We start from the raw sequence: 27,369 nt of genomic DNA on the forward strand, positions 1-27,369 counted from the left end.
TTTATTTGTTTGTTTTTTTTTTTTTTTCTTCTGTCTCCAGGGAGTTATCTAATGTGAAAAGAGAAGTATTTATTTCTTTTTATTAAAATAAATAAGTAACTTATATAAAAAGCCTTACTGGAAAGAAACTACCTGGTAATGAAATAGTGATTTTTTTTTTCTTTTTTTTTTTTTTTTAATTGAAAAAAAACGTTGATGTATCAGTATGGTTTTTAGCTCGCTCACAACCTGCGAGGAAGAAGACTCTAAGCCGGGATGACTATCAGAGCACAAAAGCTTCTAAAGCGATTGCCACACAATCCTGGAGGGGCAATCAGGATGTGGCACAATCCCGGTAATACGGGGGTAGGAGATTTCTCTTTGGGGTAACTCACACAAACAAAGCCTGTGTGCACAGCTTGGCGAACAACAGGCTGTCCGCTACTCAGCGGGTGTCTCCATGTGGTATTGCAGCGTACCACTGCGGAAGCGGAGTAAAATGCATGTCAGACTGTTTCTGTAATGGCATAGTTCCCATACCATAAGGGGATTCCTGACTGGTGATGAGGTATCTCCTCTCCTCAGCTCTGGGGGCAAGATGGGGATTTTGAGGATATCCCCTCTGTCACTGTGGGTGCGATCAGCCTTCGGGGTGCTGCTCCTTGCCTGAGGATCGGCTGATAAGGTGGTTTATCTGTGTTGTGGGGCAGCAGCTGCATCAGTCTTTGCTTTCAAACTGATTAGCTTAATCCATCACAAAATCAGAGGAGATTCTCCAAAGAGAGATCTTCCCTGCATCCCTGAGGACTTGGAAGATTTTAGCTGTTTATTAACACTAGGATGCAGTAGCCGAATGCTTTAAGTATCTTTTCCCCTTAGCTTCGGTTCTTGCCCTTTGGGGATGCAGTTCTGAGGCTGACCTTGCAGGCTGTGGATTCTGAAATCAGAACTTCTCTTTTTGGGGGAAAAAACAACAACAAAACACCCCTGCTGCTGTAAGGATGCGTTCCAGGTCATCCTTGTACATGCCCCTCAAACAGAGGGGGCTTGGATGTTGGATGGAGGGAGCAGGGTGATGTGGCTGTGAACAGCTTGCCTGGACACGCCGCCAGCCGGTGCCTTCCCTGTCTTCTGCCAAACCAAAAAGCGCTTCTGAGGCATCAGCCCCCTTAGGGGCTGCCTGCACCCCTTCACCTGGAAGTGCCCGTGTGGTTCTGGCTGCTGAAAGCCTCCGTGGAGGCGAACTTGTACCAGTCGCATCCCCGCTGCCTACAAGGTCACCGCGTGGGCTCTGGCCCTTCGGCTCTGGCCCGGGTCCCCGTGAGACCACCCCACGGGGAGAAACGGCCCCTCAATGCTTGGGCTTTGGGCGAGCAGGTGGGTGCAGGACGTGGAGGGGCTCAGACAGCAAGTCGGGGTCAGACCTGTCTGCGCCGTGTCCCCCAGCACCGCGCCGGCCCTGGGACAGCAAACGTGAAAACTGCTCCTCTCTTTGCTTGTGCTGTAGGTGGGGCAGGGACTGCTCTCCCTTCCCTGCACCCTCCCAAAACAGAGGCATGACAAGTGATGTGGTCCCCCGAGGCCCCCTCCCCGGTGGCAGTGTGTCCCCGATGGGTGGGAGGGAGGGAAGGAGCCTTGGCGCTGGGGGCCCTGGGGTTTCGCCCACGGGGGCATCCATCAGGCGCAGACCTACCCCTGCCGCCATTTTGTGCAAGGGACAACCCAAGCCAACACCTCCCCAAAACACCACCGCAAACACCCACCCCCTCAAAAATACCCTACCCCTCTCCCTCTGGCAGCAGTGCCGGAGGCCGGGAACTGGGGCGGCCATGGGGGAACCCCCCTGCCCCAAACAGCTCGGCCGCGACCAACGCGAGGCACTCGAAAGAAAGCAACGGATAGCAAGCTCAGGCTCTGGGTAGCTGGGTATATTTCTCTTTTTTTGTCGGCGTTGTCGTTGGGGGGGGGGGGTTGGTATTTTGTCACACAACACTTCGCCGCGGAGGAAAAACGTGGTGTCGCAGCCGGCGCTGGCGCCGGCCCCTCGCCCCGGCACGCGCGGCCGGCGGCACGCTGCTCCCGTCCCTCCTCTTGCCCGTCGCGTTTCACTGCTTTCATCCGTTGGTGGGTTGTGGGTTTTTTTTTGCTTTCTACCTTTTTTTGTGTTTGTTTGGGGTTTTTTTCCTTTTTTTTTTTTCTTTCTCTTTTTTTTTCTTCTTTTTAAACATTTCTCAAGCTTTCTCTGAAGGAATGGCCGCTGGCTCTCAGCTAGCAGAAGGAGACTACGGAAGAGCTCTGGGACACGTTGGGATGGTTTCCTTCTCCCGCCTCGCAGCTGACTTGGTCGAAATAATTTTCCAACTCGTTTTTTATTAAAAAAATAAAAAAATGCTCCAACTATCAGTTTTACAAGGCATACAAAATCTCTAAAAGGGAAACACAAGCGCAAGGTGCTGAGGTACGAAAACCTGAGGTAGTTTTTGTGTGTGTACGCGTGTATCTGGTGGGGTTGGCTGCTGGGTCGGGGGTTTTTTAAATTTTAAAAAAATGTCTGCTCCTTGTCTTTTTTTTTTTTCCCCAGCCCTGGGCCGACAACATCTTGTCAATCTGTTTTTTTCCCCCCTCCCCATTTTCTCCCTCTTCTCCCTGCAAAAGGGATCTTTCCCCAGAGACCCCTGCCCGAAGCAGGCAGGGCTGGTGCTGCCCGTCGTCCGCCGGGGCTGTTGGTGCCGAGCACGGCTGCGCGGGGCCGCGCGGGGCAGAGGGGACAGACGGACAGCTGGAAAGGGGGGACAGAACGGATGCAAACCCCAGTTTTGGACTCTGTGAAGCAAAGAGGAAAGGGCGCGTGAAAGAGAGATTCCTCTTTTCGGAGACGGTATCCCTTCTGTTGGCTCATACAGGCACTGCTCTTCTCAAAGCCCTTAAGAAACCGCTTTTTAACACTCATTTAATTTTTTTTTTTTTTTTCCCCCTGCTGGCGATCCTACATCTCTGCTCTACTGTGCATTAGAGAACCAATGGACTAGCTCCTTTCCTTGAACGTCTAGAAAAGCCTGCTTTTGCTAAAAACAAACACCCCCCTCGCCCCCTCGGAAATTAAAAAAGAATTAAAAAAAAAACTTACAAAACTTAAAAATCAGCGTTAGTTTCGTTATCGATATATTAATTCTAAAAATCGACGAGCGCCGCGCTGTGCGCCGCAGCCCCCCCCCCCGCCTCCCCCCCCCGCCTGCTGGCTTTTAGGAAATGAAAAATAAAATAAAATAAAAAAACCACCCGCAAAAATCAGCTCTCTCTCTCGCGCTTTCTCTCTCGCTCTCTTTGCCTATGTTAGTCCAACTAAAGGGATAGCGTCGGGAGGCGGCGGGGGAGGCCGTGGGATGGAGGACAGCCCTCCCCGTACCCCTCCGCTGCGCATCCTGGCCGCGGCGGGGGCTCGGGGGGGGGGGGGTTGTCTTTGGTTTGCTCCCCCGACCTGCTGGGGGGTCCGGCGGCGGGGTTACATTCATCGGGTGGTGCTGGCCGGCCCGGCGGGAGCCTCACTTGCTGTGCTGCGAGGCCGGGGCTCCCTGAGCGTGTTTCTGCTCCTGCTGCTTCACCTGCTGCACGATCTCCCTGATCTTGCGCTGTGCGGTCTGGGGAGGGGGGAAGCAAGAGCCGGGGGTCAGGGCGAGCGCCGCCAGCAGCTGCTTCCCGCCCTTCCCCAAAAAAACGGGAGAAACCGCAGCGTTAACTCCCGCTGCATCTTCTCGCTCCTCGAGAGCCCGGGTTTTGGGGTGCAGCCACCCCCCGCCCCAGCAGCCAGCGACGAGGTGGTGGTACGTGCACCCACGGTGGGATGCGGGTGCCTGCGGATGCCAGGGAGGAGCCGATTCAGGCCCCTGGCTGTGTCTAGGACACATATTTTGGCTAAATTAAGCCAATTTTTAACTTCAGTGCTAGCACAGCTGGGGAGAGCTCCCAAAACACCTTTAGCGGTTCCCGGACGCAGGGGAACGGGCCGAAACGGAGCCAGGATGCTCAAGCCGCGGCTTTCCTCGGTGGGGGAAACCGGCCGAGAACGTTGGAAAAGCCGCGGCCAAACCTCACCTGACTGGCGAAGAAATGCCCGATGATTTTAACGATGACCTCCTCATTCTCGTCCGGGGTTTGGTCTCGGGGCACGATGACTTCTGCGCTAGTTAAGTTTTGCAGTTCGTTCACCTGGAGCAAACGACAGAGCCCCGGGTGGGTTTAGTCGTGGGGAAGAGCCCAAAATCCGCCGCCGCCGGCGTCACCCCGGCTCCGAGCCACCACCCGGCCGCCAGCTGCCGAGGGTCGCACCCTGTCCCTTCCTTGGGACGGTCACCGCACAACGACAACCAGGATGTGGGGCTGGGGCCAAGACGGTGCTGCGGCCACTGAGCACCCGGGCTTTGCCCCCCGGGGCGGGCAGGGGTGATGGGTGACAGCCCCGGGGCGGGGGGGACCATCCCCGAGCCCCCACCTACCGTCTTGCCACCTTTGCCTATCACGCGGCCGGCGGCGAAGGAAGGCACCTTGATGTGGGCTTCAAGCTTCACTTCTTCTTTCGGGTTAAAGAAGTTTTCCTCTTTCAGCTTCCCAAATATTCGCCCCTGGGCCTGGGGAGGAGGCGGACGGGAAGTCAGACCGGCGGGCAGCAGCCCGGGGCGCTGCTTGCTGCGCCCTCCGTCCCCGAGGGCGATGATGTGCCGACGGCTGGCACCACCAAAACCACGGTACCGAGCAAAGACCACCCCCCCCGGCACCCAGAGGGAGACGGACCCCTGACCCCAGGCATGCTCTCGACTTGCCCCCCAACCACAGCCCCACAGCCAGCGGCACCTTGAACTGAGCCTCGGGCGGTCCCGTGATGATGACCATCCGCTCGCTGGCGTCGGGACCTTCTGCCGGAGCGATCTGCGGAGGGATGGGGGCGAAGGAGCGTGAGCGTGGCCCCGCTTTGGCAAGTCCTCCCCGACGTGGGACGCTCCCCCATGCAGGGGCATCCTCCCCCGCAAGCAATGGCATCCGCTCCCACCCAAGCAGGGGCGATAACCGGGGTGGTGCAGGACTCGGTGACGGGTTTCTACTCATTTGGGGAGCCCGAAGGGGAAACCGAGGCACGAAGCGCTGGACCGGCCCCCCGCTCACCTTGATGGAGGCGCCCGCAAACCGCGCCAGCTGCTTGATGTGCTGCCCCTTCTTCCCGATGATGGCCCCCACCGCCTGCGTCGGGATGAACAAGTTCACAACCTCCTGCTCCGGCAGCTGGTGAGGGCACGGGGAAGGGCGAGACGGTCAGGGGAGCAGCCGCAACGGGGGGCTGCCCGCCCCCCTGCCGGCACCCCAGGGCAGCGGCTGCCCGCCCCGGCCCCACGCCCACCCCCCCAAGGAGCCCGAGCGAAGACCTCAGGGAGGGGGGTGCCGGGGCGCTTACGGGGTGCTGGTGGGGGAAGGCGCCGGCTGCGGGGGCTCCGTACAGACCCGAGAGGTACGCCGAGGAGCTCTGCGGCGGGAGAGGAAACGAGGGTCAGTGACACCCCGCAACGCGCCGGCCCCTTCCCGGCGGCACCCAGCCCAACGCGGAGCAGCGTGCCACCACCGCGAGCCCGGCGGGGACACGGGGACGACCCTTCAGCCCCTGAAATCCCGCCCGGAGAGCACAGGCGCACCCAAGGGTGCGTCGGGGTGAGCTGCAGCCCCGATCCTGCGCCCGCAGCACAGTGCAACGGGGCTGGGAGGTGGACAAGGGCTCCCAGTCCCTCCCCACTGCTATTTTTCCAGCTGTGTCCTGCCAGCGTTCGTAGTGGAAAACCAGCCTCTATGGCCTTCGGGAGCAGCCGCAGCCCTGGAATGGCAAAACCACGCTGTAAGCGCCATCAGTCCCCTGCGGAGAAGGTGGCGGTTCGGTGAGAACGGAGCAAAACGTCTGCTTTGGCTCCGATTTCCGTCACCATTTCCCTTCTCTGGTTCCAAGAGAAAGAAAACCAAAGGCTGAAGGAGATGTTCCCCGAGACTGGGGATGAGGAGAAAGCAGAGGGTCTCTCCATGGCCAGAAGCAAAGGGGTGCGAGGCAGCACCCAACGTAAGTCAACCCAACCCAAGTCCTCTTCAACTCTTCCGTGACTCAAATACACCAGACACTTCTCCTGGCAGTAGACACAACTCTCTCCTGCTCTGGATTCCAGCCAAGTGCAACCAGACGCCTCCCACAAGCCACCATTTCTCAGGCGGAGGAGGAGAAGACCCCGCTCCCCAGACCACGGCAGACGCCGCCCTCGCTCCCAGCCCTCTACTTAAACCGGCCACGCTGAGGTTTCGTGCTCCTCCTCGCCCCAAGCCGATGTTCCCTGTGTCCACCCTCTGCTTCTGGCCACGGGCTGCTCCATGCCTCCTACACCGATGTGTCCTCTCCTGCCCAGCCGGTCCTCGCGGCCGGGGAGGGCAGCGCGTGCCCCCAGCTCCTCCTTTTCCCCGGGAGGCTCCTTCCCCATCTCCATCCTTGCCAGCTCTCTCAAGCTCCGATTTAAGCTACAGCCACCGGCCCCAGGTCCTGCTGAGGACGCGGTCAGAAACGCCGGCTCCGAGGCGCGAAAGCCGACGTTCCCCGAAGGCTGCGCTCGCTCGGGCGGCCGACGCAGGCAGCGCAGCCTCCCCTCCGCGGGCTGGCAGCGCACGGACCGACCGACCGACCGACCGACCCTCTCGGTGCCCACCGGGGCCACCGAACACGTCACGCTCCTCCGCCCCCTCCGCGCCGCCAGCCCGGCACTCACCGTTCTCCTCCGACCGCTCTGCTGCTGGCGTCGCCAGGAAGAGAAAACAGCACAAGTAAATTAACCCGCGCGCCGGCCACCGCGCACCCAAAGCGTCTCAGCAGGTGCATTTAGAGAGACGAACAGACACAGACCACAGAGTGTGGCCACCCTAAGGACGCTCTGCAGGTCCTAGCGGGTTGGGGATGGACCTTCTCCATCAGCACGTTGGCCGGCGTGTCGTCCCAACGCGGGACCGTCCCTGCCCGCGTGCAACCTCGGTCGTTCCGAGACTGCTTCCCGGGATGGCTCTGCCCCAGGTCTCAGCAGCCACAGCACCCCAAGAAACAGGAAAAGCCTGGCCTACAAGATCAGGTGAAGATCAACTCCCAGCAAGCGCGACCCTTCGGGTGCCAGGGCAGGGACCGAGGCCGATGGCTGCACGGGGCACGCTGCTCGTCCCCTTTCAGGCCACGCTCCGCGACGCCGGCGGGTTCACGTGGCCACGGGGACCACGCCCGCAGGGCACAACCGAGTCCACACCATCGCAACCCAGTGGTGGGTTTGGGGTCAGGACTGAAGACCATCTATGTGGTTCTTCCATGCCAGGATCAGTACAGGCAGCTCCCAGCCACCTTCAGAGAGCAGCACCCTTGGGACATGGCCAGTCCTTAAACACAGGTGAAACCGAGCTCAGCACAGCATGGGGACGCAGCCGATCTTCCCAGGGAGCTAAATCCAAGGAGGGACAAGCCACGTTCATTCACTGCCTTCTCCACTTTGCTGCTGTGAGGACCATCTTCCCCAAATGGCCAAGAGTCAGAGCTCTTGTTCAAGGCTCTCCATGAGACGCCTCCTATAGCTACCGTGTCCACCCAAACCCAAGAGCTACAGCAGGAGAGTCTAGAGACCACTCTGCCCCCAAGAACACATCCCCTGCACCCCAAAACCTCTTGCACTTACTGCAAATGGGTGGTAAGGGGCGGCCGCCGCAGCCCCTCGGGCCCCAGGGGTAGATGGGAGCATGGAAAGTCCCGTCGAGAAGATGCCCAAAGCACTAAGGTTCAGCCCAGGGATCAGGTTGGCTTGTTGCTGGGAAAGCAAAGACATGGAGAAACGCGTAAAAGGCAGAGTGGGGTTTTTGGGCTTCTCATCACCCAGTGTGAATGTGATGGGTGAGGGCCAGCCCTTGCCGTAACAGACTGACAACCTGCCCGCCCCACAATTTTCTTCTGGCCACCTCAGCAGTGGCTCTGAAGCAGGGGCATCCCAAGCAGGGGGGCTGGGAGCTTACGTTGACGGCCACCACGTCGTTCTCGTAGGCCTCTCGCAACTTCTTCATGATCTCCACTTCGGCATTGGAGCACGCCTCCGTGCTGCCCTTCACCGTGATGGTCCGCTCAGGGTTATAAATGGTTAAATCCTGCAAACTACCCCACAGATAAATCCAGAAACGCGATTACTTTCTTTTTTTTTCCCCAAGTCAAGAGAAAGAAAAAAAAAAAAAGGAAACCTCAAACCAAAGATGAGGGTTGCCCCCCGAGACAACGTGGGACCACACGCCCTCGCCCTGCCCAACGTCACCATCCGCCTGGGATGAGGAACACCCACCCGGGATGGGCAACGTGCACGGGAGGACGCAACTGCTCTGTTTTCTGGCTCCAGCGCTGCCCACACCACGTTGGATGGAGGGGGATGGCGTGGTGTTCACCAGGACTTACGGGGAGATGGTGATCTTCGTGCCGGTGTCCTGCTCGATCTTCTTCAGATTGCGGCCCTCCTTGCCAATCAACCTCCCCACCAGACTGTTGTGTGCCAGGATTTTCAAAGGAATCTCTTCTGCTCTAAAATGGATTAAAAAATAAAATCTAAAGTCCCATCTGGCCAGGAACCAAATTTCCAGCAACGGGCCCTAACGAAGTGGTGGAAGGAGCAGGGGAACCAGCACTGCATCTCCTCAGCTTCTGGGCAATAGGAACTCAGGGTCTTCCCAAGCCTGATGGCACATTCTATATTTCATGGGGGGTTTTGTTCCCCCAGTTTGCCTACATGCTCTTTGGACCCACCTGAGCTTCTGGTCTCTACAGCACTGACAATCACACCACAGAGAAGTTAACTGATCCATGACTCTTATCCTGAAACTCCAAAGGCCAGCGGTTCCCTCTGGGGAGGGGGTGACAGAAGATGGCTTCTTCACCACCGATGGCTGAATTTACCTTCCATTCCACCAAACCTGCCCGTTTTGCTGAGCCAGGGGCACTGACTATTGCACTTACGATTTAGTTTCATCAGCCTCCTTCTGCATGATATCAAGGATCATGCGACACGCTTCGGAGCACCCCTCTGGTGTGGCATGGATGGTGATGGGCTTTTCGGCAGCGCCGGCATTCTCCTTTCGATGGATGTCAACCCTAGGGCGAAACAACCAGGAGAGAGAAGCCCCCTGAGATGCGCTGGCATCCCATGAAGGCTTTCAAGAGCTCACGGTTCAGAGGAAGGCTCATCTCAACACCTGCTGAAGCTTTGGGGTGAACCTGGTACATCTACCATCACCTGGTCTCATGCAAGCCCAGGTAGTGATTCACTTCGGCTGGTTTAGATGGATTTGAGCTACCTTTGCCTTTATGACCTGGGAGCTAAGGGATGTCAATCAACATCAAATGATGCATCAAGATGGGGTAAGAACAAATCCTCAACTGGACAAAGCCCTGAGCAACCTGGGCTATCATCTTTGACGCCAGCCCCATTTGGAGCAGGAGACCAGGTTAGAGGTCCCCAGAGATCCCTTCCAACCTCAACCGCTCTCTGCCCAACACCTGAGGCTCTCCAGCGACCAGCTGCTGCCATGACAGTTACGTGTCCTTTGGGACAGAGACAACTTACCCCCAGGCAGCGTTTTGTCACGACACGGAGGCACGCGTCACCAACAGCGCTCGTACTCACGCCCTTCCATGGGAGACCAGAAAGCTCTCCCTTGTGCACCGGCAGGAACCGTGCTCTAGCTCCTCTGGTCCTCCCCTCAGCTCATGGCGGGGAGGAGGCATGTGCCTCCAGCTCGCTCCTCACCGCTCAACCATACCTGGCAAAGACCCTGAGAGAGAGGGAGAGAGGAAAGCAGGGTAGGAGACTCGTGCGCTTCAACCACGCGTCTTGAAAAACAGGGGTAAGCAACCTTTCCATCTTCTCCACGTGACTCCACACGCTCCTTCCACCAGAGGATGATGCCGTGCAGCCATCCTGCCATCGGCCACCACCTTGGGGTCCCTGTCGCTGCCGCAGCCAGGGCTGGGCTGGCACAGATCTTCTAGGAAGGTGCAGTAGTGGCCACTCAGCCACCCAGTGCATGCCACCAGCGCTCAGCTCCAACACGGCACCCTCTGGTCATGCCTGTTTTCATATGAGGTCCTCGTCCTGACGGGGATCATTCACAGGTGCTGCTGTGCATGCAAGGCCAAGGGTTGCGGTGCAGAATGCCCCCTAACCAGCACCACATTTGGATACTGCAGGATCACGGTGGGTTTGCGCGGGTCAACTCTTCCAGGAGCTCATGAACCAGTGCGTAGGAGCAAGGATGCTTCACCTACAGGTAGATGGGGAGCAGCTGGGTGAATCTCCCCGGAGATGAGGAACTGGCCTGATCCCACCAGCCTCAAAAGGGACCCCAGGGTGGTTTTATCTGAGCACTGAAGAGGGAATGAAGACAGAGTTTGATCCCCTTTGCAGGTTACATCTCTCCAGATCTCCTACAGCTTCAGCCAGAGCAGCTTGGGCAGGGGAGCGCTCCTGCTCAGACTGTGCAAAGGCACCAGCACCACCAGGCTCCCTCTGCCCTTTGGATGTGTCTACAGCACACGGTGACCCAGTCCGCGCCCTGTCGCTCGTGCATGACACCCTCCTAAGGCTCTCCCAGCTGTGGAGCTCCAGAAGGTTGACTAGGAGGACGTGCTCCTCCAGAGGCAGCGCCCAGCAGGCACGGTGACGCCCACTGCCACCCCTTCCACCACGGAGACTGCAAACGCACCACGACGTGCCACAAGAGGCAATGACAGGCCCATGCTCCAGAGCGGTGCCGCAATGTCACGCTGGGTTGACGCTCCCAGCTAGAGGGAACCGATGAGGAAGCCATGGCTGCCCCAACAAACCCCACAGACAGGAGCTCAGGCAGCTTCTTGAACCCATGAGCAGTTGAGGCTGGTGGAGACGGAGCATGCAGTGGAGCCTTTGTACCGAAGAAGGGTCAAGAGCCACGGATGGGCTGCCTGGATGCACCAAAGTGACGAGTACCCTGGACAAGCCTGGGAGAGGAACATGGGCCAGGCTTCTGGCTGATCTCCAACCCACCCCAAACCTGGATGGGCAGGCATGAGTATAGTCTGCAGAGAGAAGATGGGGTGTCAGGAAGGGGCCGCTGCGTTCAAGCATGTCCTGCCCTGAATCGCTGGAGGGTGGAGGAGGACTCTGGACTTCCCAGCACATCCCAGTGCTGCTACTGCACAGCTCCAGTCCAACGGGAAGATGGAGAAGGTGATCCTCAACCCCCTCACCCCACCAGCAGCTGCCTGGGACCCTGCAGGCAGGGGAGACCGGGGCAGCTGACAACAGGGATGGTGGGAGAAGGACAGGGCAGGTTTGCCAATGGTGCAGCAGGAAAAACCTCCAAGACGCCTTACAGGGGGGCTGGGAACGCTTCAGAGAGCGGTGGCCATGAGGGACAGCCCTCTCCAAGTGGACGGTACGGCGTGCACGTAGGGTTATCCTTGGCCACATAGCTGCTTGGTAGCAATGGTCCTCTCCTCCTCAAGTTACAAGGGCTGCAACCACTGTGGAAGGTTGTCTGGTGGGATGGGCTCTTGGTCTGGGCTCCTCCTCAGCCAAGGAAGAAGCTGGCTCAACCTGGGGACAGTTTTGTCCCCTGGAACTCAGGAGCAGCTCTGGGCATCACTGTGTGTGGAGACAGGGGCGAAGTCATGCGTGACCAGAGGAATCCAGAAGCCAGTGTCGCTCTGGGTGGGAGCAGGGGCCGGGCAACAGGATGTCACCAGCAGCCTCATCCCCAGGATCACCACACCGGTGGGTGAGGGTGGCCTGAGCAGGGACAGAGCTGCAGGCTGACACCCCAAACTGAAGGCAACAGCCTCCTGTGACTGCCTGGGTTGGGTGCATGAGGTCCCCCCTCCCCAAGGCTAGAGCGGAGGTGGTGGCCCGCCATGGCACGCGGCCTCCTCAGGCAGGTCAGGAGAGGCGAGAGCACAGAGCACGGCCTTCCTCCACAGCACCAGGTCTTCAGGGCAGACATGGGAAGCCAACCCACAAGGAGGGGCAGCAGGCAGCAGTGTTTGGCCTTGTGGTCAGGAGAAACCATCAGCCAGCACCTCTCACCTTCCTCGCCAGGCCTGAGCTTGCAAAGGGCAACCTGCCAGTCTTGGGTGGCAAGGACACAGCTACGATCTGCTGCTCATCACGCCAGGGGACTCACCTAGAGAAGACGGGCTTGCAGCCAACTGGGACCAGCTCATGGCTACTTAGGTGGCCACGCTCTAAGGCTAGCTGGGCTCGAAGAGCTCCTCTCCCTACACATCTGACCCCTTTCTGTACAAACCCCTTCCTGCAAACCCATCGCTGGGGTTCGGCTCACTCGGCTGCAAAGCAGCGCCTCTTCCTACCTCCTGCTCAAGCGGACGCGCTATTACCAAATAATTTGCCTCTAAAAGCTTCTCTGAGAACTAATGAACTCTGAGAACTGATGCCCTGGAGGATGTTCTGGTACAGGAGTCCTATGTCCTGTGGGACCACCGGGTTCAGGATGATGAGCATGGGAGAAGACAACTTTGGGTTAAACACAAACGAATCTGGGCAGGAACGAACCATGCAGGAAAACCATGCAGAAAATCAGAGGTGAAATCCATGTGAACATTGACAAGAGAAACACGGAAAATTTTGTCAAGGCAGCCCCCCCCCCTTTTTTTTTTCCTTCAAAACCAAAAATGTTTCGATTGCAAAAAAAAGGCTTCAGACAGTTACAAAGAGCCCGTCCTTCCCAAGGCAGCGCTCCTACGGTGCCCCTTTTCCCTCTCCAGCAGCTCTAGTCCACACGGGGCACTGCGGGATGAGCAAATCCCAAGGGCAAAGACCACCAGCTGCTGTCCCTGGGATCCCCCTTCAGCATTTTATCCCCAAACTTGCCATTTTTCCCTAAAGCCTCGTCCCCAGCTGTTCTCATGATTAGGCTTTAGAAACCCATTCCTGCCCTCTTGCCGCACCCAGACCCCCCACCCCGGCCAGCAGGAACGGTTTAGGACACGGGCTCGGCCACCACCCCATGAAGGTTGCACCCCAAGAAAACAGCGCTGGCCGGCACTCAAAAGCCCGGAGTGCAGGGAGGACCCATGCTGGGGACCTACAGCACCCTACGGAAGGAAACAAAACCATTTGAGGTACTTACTTGGACTGGGTTTGCTTAGTAAGGTTCTTTATGGTCAAGCCCTCCTTTCCTATGATCGCACCAACAAACTGCGTGGGCACCAGCATCCGCAGTGGGAAATCGAGCTGTTTGGGCTGCGAGGAGCCCCCCGGGGAGGAGCCCCGCTCCCTGGAAGAGTGGCCCCCACGGCGGGATCGCTGAGGGGGCGGAGGGGAGCTCACCTCTTCATCCGGGATGTAGGAAATCTTGAAGGAATAGTTCTCAAACTGGTGGCCGCTCAGCTTCTCAATAGCTCTGCAAGGTAGGGAGAGGCGGAGGGCGGTGAGGGGCTCTCCAGGGATGGGTACACCTCCAGAACTTGCCCTTGTAGACCGTGGTCCCTCCCCAGTCTGGAGAAGGTGGCTGTGGGCAGCCAGAGCCCCTCACTTCCCGCCGCGGAGCAAGCCCCATAGCGTGGTGGGACTATGTCCCCTCCCACCTGGATGATGCCAGGGCTGGCACACGGCTTGTCCCCCCAAAGCAGAGGTGGGATGCCAGCCTGGGGGCCTCCCGCTTCACCCAGGGAAAGTGCTGGCCAGAAGCTATCACACAGCGTGGAAACGCTCGTGGGCTTTTTAGACATGGAAGAATGGTGACATTTGGACATGGACATGGTGACAGAGGGGCTCTGAATAAGAGTGCCGCTCCAAGGAGAAGGACGCGGCACGTGGTGCCCCTCTGCCAGGAACCCTCCCTTCCCAGCTCGGTGAGGCTGGGGGTGCAGCTCTTCATCCCCCAAGCTCCTCCTCGGTGGTGCGATGCTCAGCTGTGCCAGAGTCTGCCATGACTTCTGCAAGCAGTGATGGCTTCAGCCATACTTCTTTCCTCCTCCTACCGCGTCCCGCTTTGGCTACTTACAGGCGGGTGTATCAATGCACCCCTGCAAGCAGCTCCTGAACTTCACATCCAATGAGGACTTCTGCAGCTTCGCCGTCCATTTCCAAAATCAGCGCAGTGCCCTGCCGTCCCATTTCTCTGCCAAAGTCCTCCTTTAACTTGTCCCTATCGCAGCGGGCTCTAAACCAAGTCCACGAAGCCACGAACCGCCCTGGCCTTTCTTCCCATCACTCGCTTCTGCGCGGAGCTGCTGAGCACCACCCAAGGCAGGCATCAGTCCGGCTGGATGTGATGGACCACAGCATCTTCGCTAATCCTGAAGACTCTCACCCCAAAGCATCACGCACTGCTGTGTGGGCGAGCCTCTTCGTCTTCCTTTCTTGCCAGACACCCCAAGACATGGCGGCTCATGCCTTGTTTATCTGTGGTCCATGGCACCTTCCCTTCGCCTAGTGGCAACTACTTTCCTCTGGCCAGCTGAGGTTGGACCATATTCCCAGCGTGGCCACCCCAGCTGGAGCAAGGTGGACTGTTCTCTGGCATCCTGGACCAGCAGATCATTCTCCCCATCTCCATCCTCACGAGCCCAACCTTGTGATGGTCAACTCAGGTGGGAAGCTGCTGGAACGTCCATCAGCAAACAGACTCTGGAAAAGGCTTCTCCTTGCCTGGCTCTTGGTCACATCAAAAATACCCTGGCCACCAAGTATGAGATGTCCTCACTACTTACTCGTAGCCAACTTAGGGTGGTGTCCAGCACAGGGCTGAAGCCTCTACAAGCCTGTAACACAGCATTTTGCTTGACTAGTCCTCACATTTCTGAAATAACCCCTAATTTGTGGTTTTTTTTCCTCTGCTGGCTACAATAAGCCTTTAGGCATGTCTTCGCACAGCCCTACAGCACCAATGCACAGCCTCGAGGGGTTCTTCCATCCTTGTAAGGATCTTCTTCATAGGTAGCATTTCTTTACGGCTCCTCTGCCCAACAGGCAGGTGAATTTACTCTCTGCTGCTCTTCCCTCTCTTGCAGAAAGCAGCCATGGACCTCCTCTAACCTGTTATTCATCCACCCAAAGGCCCTCTCTCTTGTCCATGGCAGAAGAATTTCCCGAAAGCCTTTCAGAAGTCGATCAGCTGGTTTCTCTGGGCTCCAGGACACCAGAGGTGGCAGTCCCTGAACGTTTTGTTCTCCAACTTGAACATGCCCCAGATGGCCAGGGGTGCTTACACCTCCCATCACTGCAGCATTTCTTCACCATCTCTCCCACCTCCTTCACTACATTCCACCTCTTCAGCGGCTCGGGCTGGGTGGCTGGATTGGCGATTAATCCGGTGCACTCCCAGTTAAGGTCTGGACTTCCAACCTGGGAAGACGACTCCTTGATCAACTACTTACCTGACCTGGCCCTCAGCTTTCTAGAGCGCTTTGCTCCCTGAAGACAAGGCCACTGTGACTCGGCAGATGGCCTTGCAAGGAGGACGGTGTCCAAAGGGAATTGCAAGATGGCACATATGGGAGGCCCTTGGGGTCAAGAAGAAAAGGCGCAGAGGAAGAGGGAACCATCACAGGGCTGATGGCCTCAAGCTGGTCCAGCAGCGTATGCGCATGTATGATGGGACACCACGAGAAACCCCATCTCCCATGCAAGGGGAGAAGGCAGGAGACTGCCGAGCGGTGGGATGAAGAGAGGACTGCTGGTGGAAGACACGTGAGATGACACAGCTCAAGATAAAACCAACATTTGCCTACCACATCTTGAGAAGACACACAGACAGCCCTTAAGGCTTGAAGTTTACACTGTAAGAGCTTAGAAACAACGCAAGGAGGCTGAGAGAGAAGGCAGGAAGCCTGGGAGATACCTGGGATTCCTTGGGAAAAGTTCAGGTGGCGTGAAAATATGGACAAAACGAAACGAAACCCACTTACACTTTTGCTTCTTCTTTAGCTGCGTACGTTACGTTGACAACGGCTGTTTCTGTGTCTGTGTTGACTGCGGGAAGAGCAAGAGAAGGAGCGTTAGAGCAGGGGAGGACAGAGATGACGACGACGCTCCCAGCCCCCCCAGTATGGCCCGGAGGGAGGATGCAGGGTGGGACGGTGGGAGGGTAATGCCCGTCCATGGGGGACAGCCCCGTGCAGGGGCACACTTGGCCACCGCTGTATCTTCTCCCAGCATGAGGACGGGCTAGGCTGGCAAAGGACCAGAAGGTGCCAAGGCTGGATCCGGCCACCCTCGCCAAGGAGGACGCACGGCCAGACATCACTGATCCACCAGCGTGCCCCGAACAACACTCAGCTCCTTTTCACTTGTGGGGACAAGTGGGTTTTCATTTGCCAGCGACCAGGAGAAGCCCCAGGCGATGAAGGACCGACGGCCGGTGCCATCCCACCACCAGACATGGCCCCACCCTCCATCAGCAGGGCTTCCGTCCACAGGGAAAACCATTTTAGCCCAGTACCAGTGACTGGGAAAACCAGGTTTCACCCCACTGGGTTTTCTCTGGCATGGGCAGAGCTGGGGAGCAGTGCTGGGACTTCTGCAGAGATAAAGACCATGGTGGACCGTCTTACCTTGCTCTACGTTCTCCACCGTCCCATACTGAGCTAACAGGCCATCCAGCACCTGGGGAGAGAGAGCAGCAAGAACAGGCCAGGTGAGGCAGGCAGGGAGCAGGCAGGGAGCAGGCAGGGAGCAGAGCCCGTCACCCACAGACACCCTCCAAAGAGCCAGCACCACCCAACTGCATCCCATTATCCCAACGATGCCCTACTGCTCAAAGCTGCCCCACGGCTCCGGGACCCACAAGCAGGCAGGAGACGGAGCCCAGTTCACACTCCACTTCCCTCCTGGGGTCACTGGGAAGGTGAAGAGCGACCCATGTGCAGACCAGATCCAGCCACACAGCTTGTGCTGCTCGGCACGGCTGAAGGAGGAGGAGATGATAAATTTTAGGATGCTTTTAGGATCGTCCACTCCTTACCTCCCACTGCAGGTGGGGGGGAATGTTTCGGATCTGGATCTTCCTGCTCCTGCAAAGAGAAAGCCCCGGGTTAGGGTCTGCAGGCACGCCGCAGCAGGGGGGCAAGGGCTTTCGGGAACGGGAGGGCAGCCGGTGAGAGCTTGCCGAAGCACCCCACTTCCCCACGCCGAGCTGGAGCAGCTCAGCCCCAGGGAAAGCCATTTCCCCCAGCCTTGCCCCCATCACCACCCGTCTGGGCCAAAGCCGTCTCGGGAACGCTCGCTCCTCGTGCTGGCTGTCGGGTTTCCAAGGAAACCTCCTAAAACGAGCCTCTGCAGAGGCTGCGCAGGCACGGCTGCGATGCACACACACCCCTGACCGCACTGCCCCAGGCCGGCCGGCTGCGGGGGGACAGGACCCCGAGACCCACCACGGCCAGCCCTGCTATCCCTTGAGGGGGGCTCTCCAAAAGTGGCTCCTGACGGTGTCCACCACTTCCCAGCAACATGGGGCTGCTTTCCTCGGAGGTCGGCCCTTGGAGATGGCCAACACACCCAACCTTGCCTGGCTGCGCTCCTAACCTTGCGTGACCGTACTCCCAACCTGGCCGTGGGGCAGCCGTGGGGCACGGACGCACAGGAAGCATCGCAAAGGCTTCCACGAGGCAACGGCCACCAAACGCCTTCCCTGGCCTGGCTGTGAGACGACGTGCTTGGGCAGCGGGGAGTTCTGAGACACCCGAGTCCACAGGGGATCCGGCCAAGCCATGAACTCGCCCGCCGTCCACCCGGATCAGCATTCGTGACCCTGCTCGGAGTCACTCAGCTCCGACCAAAGCAGCGTCCTGTCTTCCCACCTGGTCCGGCTCTAATGCTCCGATCAGAGCAGAGCCGGACCACCTCTCCCAACATCGGGGATGAGTCTTCTGACCGAGCCACCCCACGCACACAGCCGGGTTTTGAGAGCCGATCGGCAGCTGGAAGCTGGTTTGACAAAGCTTTGCCCTTCCTTGGCATGCAGTCAAGGAGGACACTTGGAAGGACTGGTGCCACCAGCCCGAAGGCTATGTGGGGACAGGCAAGCAGCCACCAGCAGCCCCAGCTGACAGCCAGCAAGACTCAGGGCCCTTGGGCCAAATCCTGCAGGAGGAGGCCGGAGGAGCTCTGCTCGCCTGCAAACCATCAACACCCAACGCCTTGGCCTTCAACAGCTGGAAAACGAGACCTTCCAACTTTGGCCCCAGCAGCGAGGCTGGTCCCTGCGCTTGCTGCTCATTGTACAGGCGCACCCTGAGCCCCGGCAAACAATTTTGGGAGATAAAGAGTTTCTCGGGTATGTTTGGGGCCAGGCGGCGGGGACAGGGAGGAATCACGGGGCACAAGGAGAACCGGAGGAAAGGCTGGCTGTCACGCAGACCCAAAGCAGCCAGGGCTGGGGAGAGCCATGCCCGCGGCGCTGGAGGTGGGCGTGCTCCAGACACCATCCTCTGCCTCTACGGCTGCGGCACGCTCCGCTTGCTCCTGACTTAATAGCGCAGGACAACCAGAACCGCGGGATGGACAACCGTCTGACTTGTGGAACACGAATTCGGGGCGCGGCACGAGCAACATGACTATAAGGATGCTGGCGAATACGTGCAGCAATCCGGGGCGTCCGCTCCACAGGCTCCAAGCGAGAAAGGGATGGCGGGGAAAGGATGTTTCTTGAGCCGTGGGCTGTGAGGGCAAGACAAAATCCACAGCTCGCCCCACGGGAAGGACCACGGTCAAGCAAAGCAGCGGAAGGCACGGCAGAGCCTCACGTCTCATGGTGCTGCTCAAACAGGTACGGTCAGCGACGGACAACAACGCCGAGGTGTGCCGAGTAAAACCCTGCCGCATCCTCCGCCAGCGGTCCTGCAGACAGGAGGACCTGGCCCGAGGCGGGGGCTCCTGCAGTGACGACCCCGCGCTGCTCCCCAGCCAAAACACCATCGGCACCCGAAAGATTTCCAGGGAAAAGCCCTTCTCTTGGCTCCAAAGCCCAACTGAGGCCCAGGACCGGCCTCTCCCCGCCGGCAGAGCGAGCCGGACGTTACTTCTACCACCTTCCAGCCCCAAAACTGAACTGGTGGCACCGTCACCTGCCTTATCCCAAGATGCCACCGCTCAGCATCAGCCATCCTCCTCCCCCAGGCTGGGAACCATCAGGGATGCTACAGGCTGGACCACGGAGAAGCTGCTCTCCTTCTGGGGTTCCTTCGGCGGCCAGCAGGTTTTGGACCCCAGGCATGTCGAAGCAGCTCATCCAAGCGAAACCAACACACCGGGAGGACTCTGGGACAGCAAATCCCTTTATTTTAATTTCCCTCGTTCCTCCCGAAACCTGAGAGACAGGGGAGTGATTTCGGCACACGACCGCATGACTGAAGGCAGCGGCCGCCTTTCACCCAACCCGTTTTGCCGCAGGTTGGTAGGAATTTAAAAAAAAAAAAAATAAAAAAAAAAATCATAATAACCGGTAACTACGGGCACAGAATTTGTGGAAAAATACTTAATTACGTGGTGCCACTAGCCCTGCCGTAGCGAGCTGCCCTCAGACAACCACGAGAGACGGATCTTTCCGCATCAGCCTCCTGCTCTTCCCTACTTCCACGAGCCCAGCAGCCACCGCGGTGCCCAGCCCAGGCTGAAATGCCCGGTGGCAAGCGAGGATGAAGAAGAAAGACGAGGCGAAGCTGTGAAATGAAAACAAGCCACCGGACCCCCTGCCCAACCTCCACACCCCCGCCCCCCCGGCGTCTGCCCATCCTTCCCCTGCCCGTCCGGCCGCAGCTCCATGGACCACCCCCCGTCCCCTGGTCTCCTGCTCCAGGGGGGCTTCACCTCCACCTCCGCTCCCAAAGCGAGCCAGGAACTCGATTCCACCGAGCTGGCTTAAATAGAAGCCTTACAACGGGACGTAAGGCTTCTCTTCACCACTTTTTGCCCTAAAAAAATGAACATCCCCCCCCCCCCCGATTTAAGCTTTGTATTATCTTACTGTAATAAAGCTATAAAGGGATTTTATCACCTTCCTCCGCAGATCAGTACTGAGGGCAGAGAAAACACTGTCTGGCAGTACCTGCTTTCAATAAAAATCAGTTTTCAAGAGAACTGGGGGAAAAACGGAGGGGAAACGTGCTGGAAACCAAGCACCTCGCCGGCAGCCCTGCTTGCTTTATGAAATACTTGTCCCAGGCAAGAAAATGATGCTCGTCATCAGGTGGGGTCCAGAGTCAGTCCCCACCTGAATTTTTCAGACTTGGAGCCCGAGACGGGCACCGCTCCCCTCACCAGGCAGGGGAGACAGGACCTGGTGGGTTTGCCTCTCATAATTATATATATATATTTTTTTTTTTTTTCAGTCTATCGGGGTGATCCTCAACAAGTTTTGCTCTCACCCAACCCAATCCAGCCGCGGATCGTAACGAGCAACGGCTCCGTCGGCGCCGGGCTGGAGAAGCATTAAAGAGCTGCCCCAGTTTCCACCAGTCGCCAGGAGCGTGGCGGATGCATCTGCTCCAGTTCCCCTCCCATCCCCGGGGCTTTGCCTTGACGCTCTTAAGGAATTAAAACCCGTTCACGTTAAAGCCCTGTCCTCTTCCGCAGGGACGAGCGACCGGCCCAGGGACGGAGCCGGGGGGAGGACGGCACGTGATGGATACACCCCCGTCAGCCGGGGACGAATTAGGAATGGGGATGAATGGGAAATAACGGCCCATCTGTCACGGCTTTTCAAGGTTAAGGGGAGCAGGGGGGCAAAAGCCACCCCCCGTATCCCCATCCAGCATCGGGACGAAGGGGAAGACCGAGGACGGTGCCAGCTGCCAGCCCGGGACGCGGCCACGCCGCTGCGAGGGGCGGTGGGTCACGCCGCGCCCCCGTCCTCTGCCACCCAAAGCTGTCGTCCCCCGGCGAGCCCGAGGGGGCCCGACAGGTTCAACCCACCGGGGGAAACTGTAAAACGACAAAAATAATCGGTAATTCACGGCCACGGTCGTCTCCCCGCAGCCGCCGCGCCCCGTCCCGCATCCCCGCCGCCATTCCCGCATCCCGGCGGGCGGCAAAGAGCCGGGCGAAACGGCGGCCCAGGAAAAAGAAGCCAACTCAAAAGTGCCACCAGCTCCTGGTTTACCCACAGACGAAAACAGGGAAAAATAAAACGAGTGACAGCGTCACACCCGGACGGAACATGCGCCGGCGTGGGTCTGGGAAAGGGTCAGCTCAGCGGGATCTCTCCTGGCCAGTTCCATAGGGAACAGCATCCTACGGGGCCAGCATTGCCCTGGCAATGTCATATTTCTGTACAGAAATATAAATATATATATATATAAAAAAAATATTAAAAAAGTATCTTTTTAAATATATAAATTACTTAAAAGCATCTTTTTTATATACAGTAAGAGCACATATATAAAGTATCTTATAGTATCTTTATATATAGCATCTTTTTTATATATTTATATATATATTTTTATATATATATAAAAAAAGAGATACTGAAGGCTTTAAATACTAAAAGAGATGCTATTAATTTCACAGAATCACAGAATCATTAAGGTTGGAAAGGACCTTCGAGATCATCAAGTCCAACCATCAACCCAACACCACCACGCCCACTAAACCACGTCCCGAAGTTATATCAATATAAAAGATATTAAATACATATATATGTTGAAAACCTGGACAGGGACCGAGAGCAGCCCCGCTCCTAGCACTCTGAATTCAATTTTAAATCTGGTGTAACCTAATATACATACACACCATATACGAAAAAAATCTCCAGCAAGTTTAACTCTCTCGGCGAAGCAAAGCAAACCCTCCCCACGCTGCGGCCGGAGAAAAATCTCTTCTTGCTCTTTAGGTTTCTCTAATTATCTTTTTTTTTTTTATAAATTAAGAGATATTTTTTTTCCCTCAATTAGAGATATTAGAACTGGAGATCCACGGGAGTGGATTTTTTTTCTGCTCCCTCGTGTGTATTTATAGACGCGCAGGCAAATAGGTGCTGGTGGCTTTTCCTGGCAAAGTAACCGGTTTGCACGAGGATTTCCTCTCCCCTAATTAAGCATCTCATCGACGACAAGCGATTAATAATAAGGAAAGAAAAGATGGGCTGCCCACGGGGAGACAAAAGGGCTTGTACATCTATTCCGAGCCTTAACGTCACCAGCGTTTAGGGTTTAAAAACAAGAGGGTGGGGAAAAATAAATAAATGAAGCCAAAATAGGCGGATGCGAGAATTGAACTGATGCTCAAGAAAGGAAATGTGTTTAAGGACAATTCCTTTAGAAATAGCAGAAAATCCTACAGATCCCACAAAAATCACTCCCAGCAAAGCTGCTCGGGCAGGTGTTTTCATCGCTACCCGTCCAGCGACCGCTGTCTGGGGCAAAATCACTCAGATTTTGCCATTGACCAAAATAGTAATAATATAATATAATATAGTATAATATAATATAAATCTAGAGATTTCCAGCCCAAGCTCTCTCCGACAGCCTCCCCCTCCATGCTGTTCAGATGTCCCTCTCACTTTTATTTCTCATAGCTGAAAACCACGGCAGAAGCAGAAACTAAAAGGCACCTTCACCATTGGGAACCCGAAAATTTCCCTGGTTTGGAGACATTAAATGGGGCTCTGCTACATCCCCCGCTATTTATTAAATTCACCATTTTTATCTTATCCAGTCCTGGCATAAAAGTCGGCATTGGGGCGGCTGTGTTTTCTTTTCCGTAGTTCACAACCAATCCCAGTTTTATTTTTATGTCTTTTTTTCCCCCCATTAACAAGATTTGCAAATTTTTCGGAGATGTCCAACCTATCTTTAAGGGGCAAGAGGCTGACGCTTCCCTCGCTGCTGCCCTGCGGATACTAAATACTCTTGAAGCGGGATTGCATGGCCTCGCTCTAAGCAAATAAAAGTATTCTCTGCTCCTGCTGAGTTTTAAAAAGTCAATTAAAAAAATTAATTTACAATGTTTAAATGTCGATTAAAAAAAAAAAACACGGCGATTTTTTTTTCTTGAATTTTCCAAGGCACAAGACAGCATGTACCGGGGCGGGGGGGGAACCACACAACAAAAAAAAAACCCCAAAAAAGCACAAAAACAACAATCGAGACACTGTTGGATCCTTCCTATAGGAGCCCAAAGCCTTTGCACGGCAGCGGAAGGGCTGATTTTTAACTCGTGAGAGGCAGAGCGGGGGAGCGGGCAGGATTTACGCTCCTTCCCACCGCCGACACGTTGAATTTCTGCCTTCGGAGAAAAAGAAACAAGCCCCTGCCAGCAACTCCGGGCGGCACCTCGAGGAAATCCCTTCCCTACCTACAGGCGCCGGGAGCGTTTTCCAGCCCGTTCCTTATCGAACCGTATTTATATGCGGTAAAATGTCCCTGCAGAGGATTCGGTTACAAAAATTAAGCGCCCCAGGTGAACGCGGAGGGGGAGCGCCGGGCATCGGCACCTCCGGGTTCCCATCCCCGTGACGCAGAAATGCCGGGCAACGAGAGCCAAGAGGGGCTCGGGTTCCCCAAACCCCATTAAAACACAAACTCATTTAAATAACTCGGGGGGATTTTACCGCTTGAGCCCCCCCTGAAATCCCAGTGGTCTCCCTGGGACTCGACTGCAACTACAGAAATTGGATTTTCTACAAATTTAAAGGGAGAGGGTGAACTAAAACACGACCACGTGAGGCTCCGTTCCCTGCCAAAAATCACATTATAAAAATAAAATCTATAATCCGCTGAGGCAAAGGCACGGCCCCCCTAACTGGATATATTAATATAAAGCAGAACATAATTTTTTAGCTGTGAAAAAAAGGTATCGGCTTAAATTAGATCTCGATAACCTGAGGAAACTTGGGAGTTGAGCTGGAACAGAAAACTTGGAGCCGGCTGAAAACAGACTGATGCAAAATAAATCAGCGTTTATTCCTGGGCTGTTTAAATGCCTTTTTTTTTTTCTTTTAAAACTCGGAAGGAAAAGTGGCAGCACCCCAGCCTGACGGTGAATTTAGGTGAAGACGAATTCCTTGTTTACATCCCCTTCGTACGCGGTAAAGGTCAAGTCCCGGGTCCATACCATCTTCCCAAACTCCCAATTTCTCCATCACTCTTAAAGACCAGCCTAAAGCTACCGCAGAGATTTCACTTCGAAATATTACGGCTTGGATTATTATTTTTTAATTTTTTTTTTTTTTTGCTTGCTTTTGAAGAATTTTTTTTTTTTTTTTTTTTTTTTTAAGGTAAGAGAGCGTGTGATCCCTGCCGAAGAAGAAATCCCGCTCCGGCACACGTGATGCCGGGCACGAGCCGTTCCCCCACCGAGCCTCAATTACACAACAACATTCCCCCGCCTCGTTATTTCAAAAATTAATACTCCGACAGCGATCACAGGCCAAACCTCCGCTCCAAATTAGCCGGTGGGACCATCCGACGCAGGATTATTTTGGGGGGTGGGGGGGGGGCAGGGGGAGTGGGGGAAAGAAATATCTTGCGACGAGGCAGCTACGCAACGCGGTCCCGGGTTTTATTTTCTCTATTCCACGAGCGTGTCCCCATCCGTCCGGCCTCGGCGCTCCCCGACACCTGATTTTAAAATAAAAGGGCGCGTTTCCACGCGGTATAGCAATACGTGGAGTTTTGGGATCCTCTGGCTGTATAGAAGGGGGGAAAAAAGCGTTTGGAAAGAGCAAGGAGCTGAATTACTTCTTAAAAACAAGCCCTCCCCACAGCGCAGGCAGCCCCACGGCCTCCCTCCGGGTAAATCCCCGCCCGCCCCGCGGGGGAGGCGAGGGGAAAAACGACAAAAAAAAGGGGGAAAAAAACCCCAAACCAAAAACCAAACCCTTTTTCCCCTCAGAAAAAAAAATAGAGGATAAAAAAAAAACCAGCTGTTTTTCCACTCGCACCGGCGGGGAGCGCCCGGCCCCGGCGTGGGACACGCAGACGGACACGGATCCCCGTGGGAGTGGGGCTCCCTTCGCCCGCCTCCGCTTTCCGGAGCCAAAGTCAAACCCGTGGGGCTTCCCCCACACCCCCCACCCCCACGGTGGGGTGTGCGCGGGGGGTGATGGCGAGGAGCGGGGGGGGAGTGCGGGGTGGGGGGGTTACCTGAGTTTTTTAGGCACGGAATAATCCACCTCCATCACTTTGCCGTGCAGCTCCGCTTTCCCTGAGGAGACAAGCGCTCAGCATCGCCCCGCGGCAGCCCACCCCGCGCACACCCACCCTACCCCCCCCCCCCCGCGCTCCTGCCTGTACCCGGCCCTGCCGGTACTCTGCCCGCGCCGCCCCGGCCGCCCCTTCGGCCGCCCTTTGCTCCGCGCCCCCGCCGAGTTGGGCTTGGGCACCTCGTAAAATAGTCCCTGAGGGGGAGTGGGTGCCGGGGGGGCGGTGGGTCGGAGGGTTCCACGCCCGATGGCTTCTTAATAAAATCGAAGAAAAAAATCAGCGAAAAATACCCGAGGTTGGGATAGAGCCGCGGGAAAAGGGAACGGGGGGTGGGACGGGACACCGGGACCGGCGGGGAGGGGGGGGGACGACAGCGGGATGGGAGACCCCCCGGAGGAGGGGGGGGCGGGGGGACGCCGGCCATGGCGGGGGTGGGGGGGGCTGCGGCGCTTGGCTTACCCGAGAGGGTCTCGATAGCCCGGATGGCCCAGTTCTGGTCCGGGTAGTCCACGAAGGCGTAGCCCGACTTGAGCAGGACCTGGCCGGCCAGGGGCAGCTTCCTCTCCCCGAAAAGCTGCTTGAGGTCGTCGGCGGTGGCGGCGGGGCTGAGATTCCCGATGTACAGCTTGTTCATCCTCCGTCGCTTCATGGGGAGAGCCCCCCGCCACCGCCACCACCCCCCACCCACCGCCAACCCCCCCCCCCCCCGCGGCTGCTCCCCGCCCTCGGTGGCCGGTAGAGACGGCGGGGAACGGGAGGGAACGGGAGGGAACGGCTCTGCGCCACCCGCCCGGCCGCGGCCCCGCAGGAGCCTGCAACAGCGGCGGGCGGAGCCGCGCCGAGCTGAGCTGAGCCTAGCTGAGCCCGGCCCAGCCCCGGGGCCGCCCCGTCGGGTGGCTCGGGAGCAGGTTGGAGCCCGCAAAAGACCCCCGGGCGGTCCCCGCCCCGGGGTGGGGGGCCGGAGCCGGCTCCCCTTCCCCGGGGTGAGGGGGGTGTGTGTGGGGGGTTGCCCAGTCCGGGCTGAAATGGCGTCCAGCGGGGTCCCCGGGGGGTTCCTCGTGGTGGGGCAGGAGGTGCGGCCCTGCCTGCGGACCCCAACTGCTCTGCCCTCAAAGCTCATCGCACCCAAACGCCGACAGGCCGCCCGGCTCTGGGGTCCCGCTGGCAGGTCCCACTCTGTCCCTGCTCGAAAGCGCTTGAGGATATCCTGGGGAAGAGGAACCCGCCTCGCTCAGGAACTGAGGTAAAACATCAGTAAAGAAAGAAAAATCTGCATTAAATGCGCTTTTTTTGAAAAATACCCCAACCAAGGTCCGATTTTGCTATTGCCGTCATCCAAAAGGCCTCAAGAAATGGCGAGCCAGCGCTCTGCCATGCCGGCACCGAGTTTTGCGCGTTCTCAGCCCGGCGGGAGGCGGCCGCCGGAGCTCTCGGGGCACGCGGCATGCAGGGGCTCTGCCAAAGGATGTCCTCGAGTGATCAAGAGTTAGCGTCACCACCTGCCTCGTCCGCTGAGGGCTGGGCACTGCAGGTTTTTCCCCCCCCCCCCCGCCTCTCTTCTTGAGAATACGAAGCCAAAGCTCTATGGAAGCTCGTGCAGGCCATCACCGGAGACTAAAATAAGGTGCAGCTGACGGGAGGGGACAAGTGTCCTTGGAGCAGAGCGTTGTGCCCGAGGGCCAGTCGTCCTTTTCTGGGCGGGAGAGAATGAAGGACGGTGATGGAATTCCCCAGATTTTAAGCTGTGTGGCAGGACAATTAAAAGTGACACTCCCTTCTGCCACCCGCCATCCTGCTGCCACTCTGCCCTGGTCATGCGGAGGTGCTGGATGGAGTAGGAATAGCACTGACGGGTGCCTGATGCCACGCGTGAAGCAAAAATAGATGTGGTTGGACTGCAATGATGCAAAGCGAGAAGAATCCTTTCTCCTCCAATTTCTTCGTCTTCGTTTTCAGCGCAGCTCTTGCCGGGCTGCCGCTTAGCAGCGGGGCTGGGGGCTCCTCCATGGCCAACACCTTTTTGGGGTGCTTTTAGGCTAAAATGTGTTGATAATGTCCTTTTAAAGACAAGCTTACCTTCATTCAGGTCATTAATTCATGCTCAGCGATGAGCTATTGACAGTAATGGGGCAGGGAGCTGCCGTTTCATCGCGTGAGGTCATTGCCACTGGGAA

At 57.0% G+C, this 27,369-nt stretch overlaps 1 protein-coding gene across 3 annotated transcripts; it reads right to left on the reverse strand.

Moving 5' to 3' along the window:
- Window positions 1-1,594: 1,594 nt before the first annotated feature.
- IGF2BP2 (insulin like growth factor 2 mRNA binding protein 2) lies at window positions 1,595-26,044 on the reverse strand. 3 transcript variants are annotated; one of them, XM_082003673.1, is made up of 17 exons: window positions 25,655-26,044; window positions 25,136-25,196; window positions 17,020-17,068; window positions 16,610-16,661; window positions 15,965-16,028; window positions 13,183-13,455; window positions 9,017-9,151; window positions 8,462-8,584; window positions 8,035-8,170; window positions 7,704-7,832; window positions 6,762-6,782; window positions 5,423-5,491; window positions 5,137-5,253; window positions 4,828-4,902; window positions 4,473-4,604; window positions 4,072-4,185; window positions 1,595-3,617 (listed from the first exon to the last, which is right to left on the reverse strand). In XM_082003673.1, exons 1-17 carry the CDS (start codon window positions 25,842-25,844, stop codon window positions 3,522-3,524), a joined length of 1,836 nt encoding a protein of 611 aa, XP_081859799.1. In that variant the 5' UTR covers window positions 25,845-26,044; the 3' UTR covers window positions 1,595-3,521. The 3 variants fall into 3 exon arrangements, with proteins under 3 accessions (XP_081859799.1, XP_081859798.1, XP_081859800.1); XM_082003672.1 differs by having other exon boundaries at window positions 6,762-6,785; XM_082003674.1 differs by lacking the exon at window positions 6,762-6,782.
- Between the last annotated feature and the right edge of the window lie 1,325 nt (window positions 26,045-27,369).

The sequence above is a fragment of the Phaethon aethereus genome (genome assembly GCF_964289735.1).
Source record: "Phaethon aethereus genome assembly, chromosome: 9".
In the NCBI taxonomy this organism is placed as follows: domain Eukaryota; kingdom Metazoa; phylum Chordata; class Aves; order Phaethontiformes; family Phaethontidae; genus Phaethon; species Phaethon aethereus.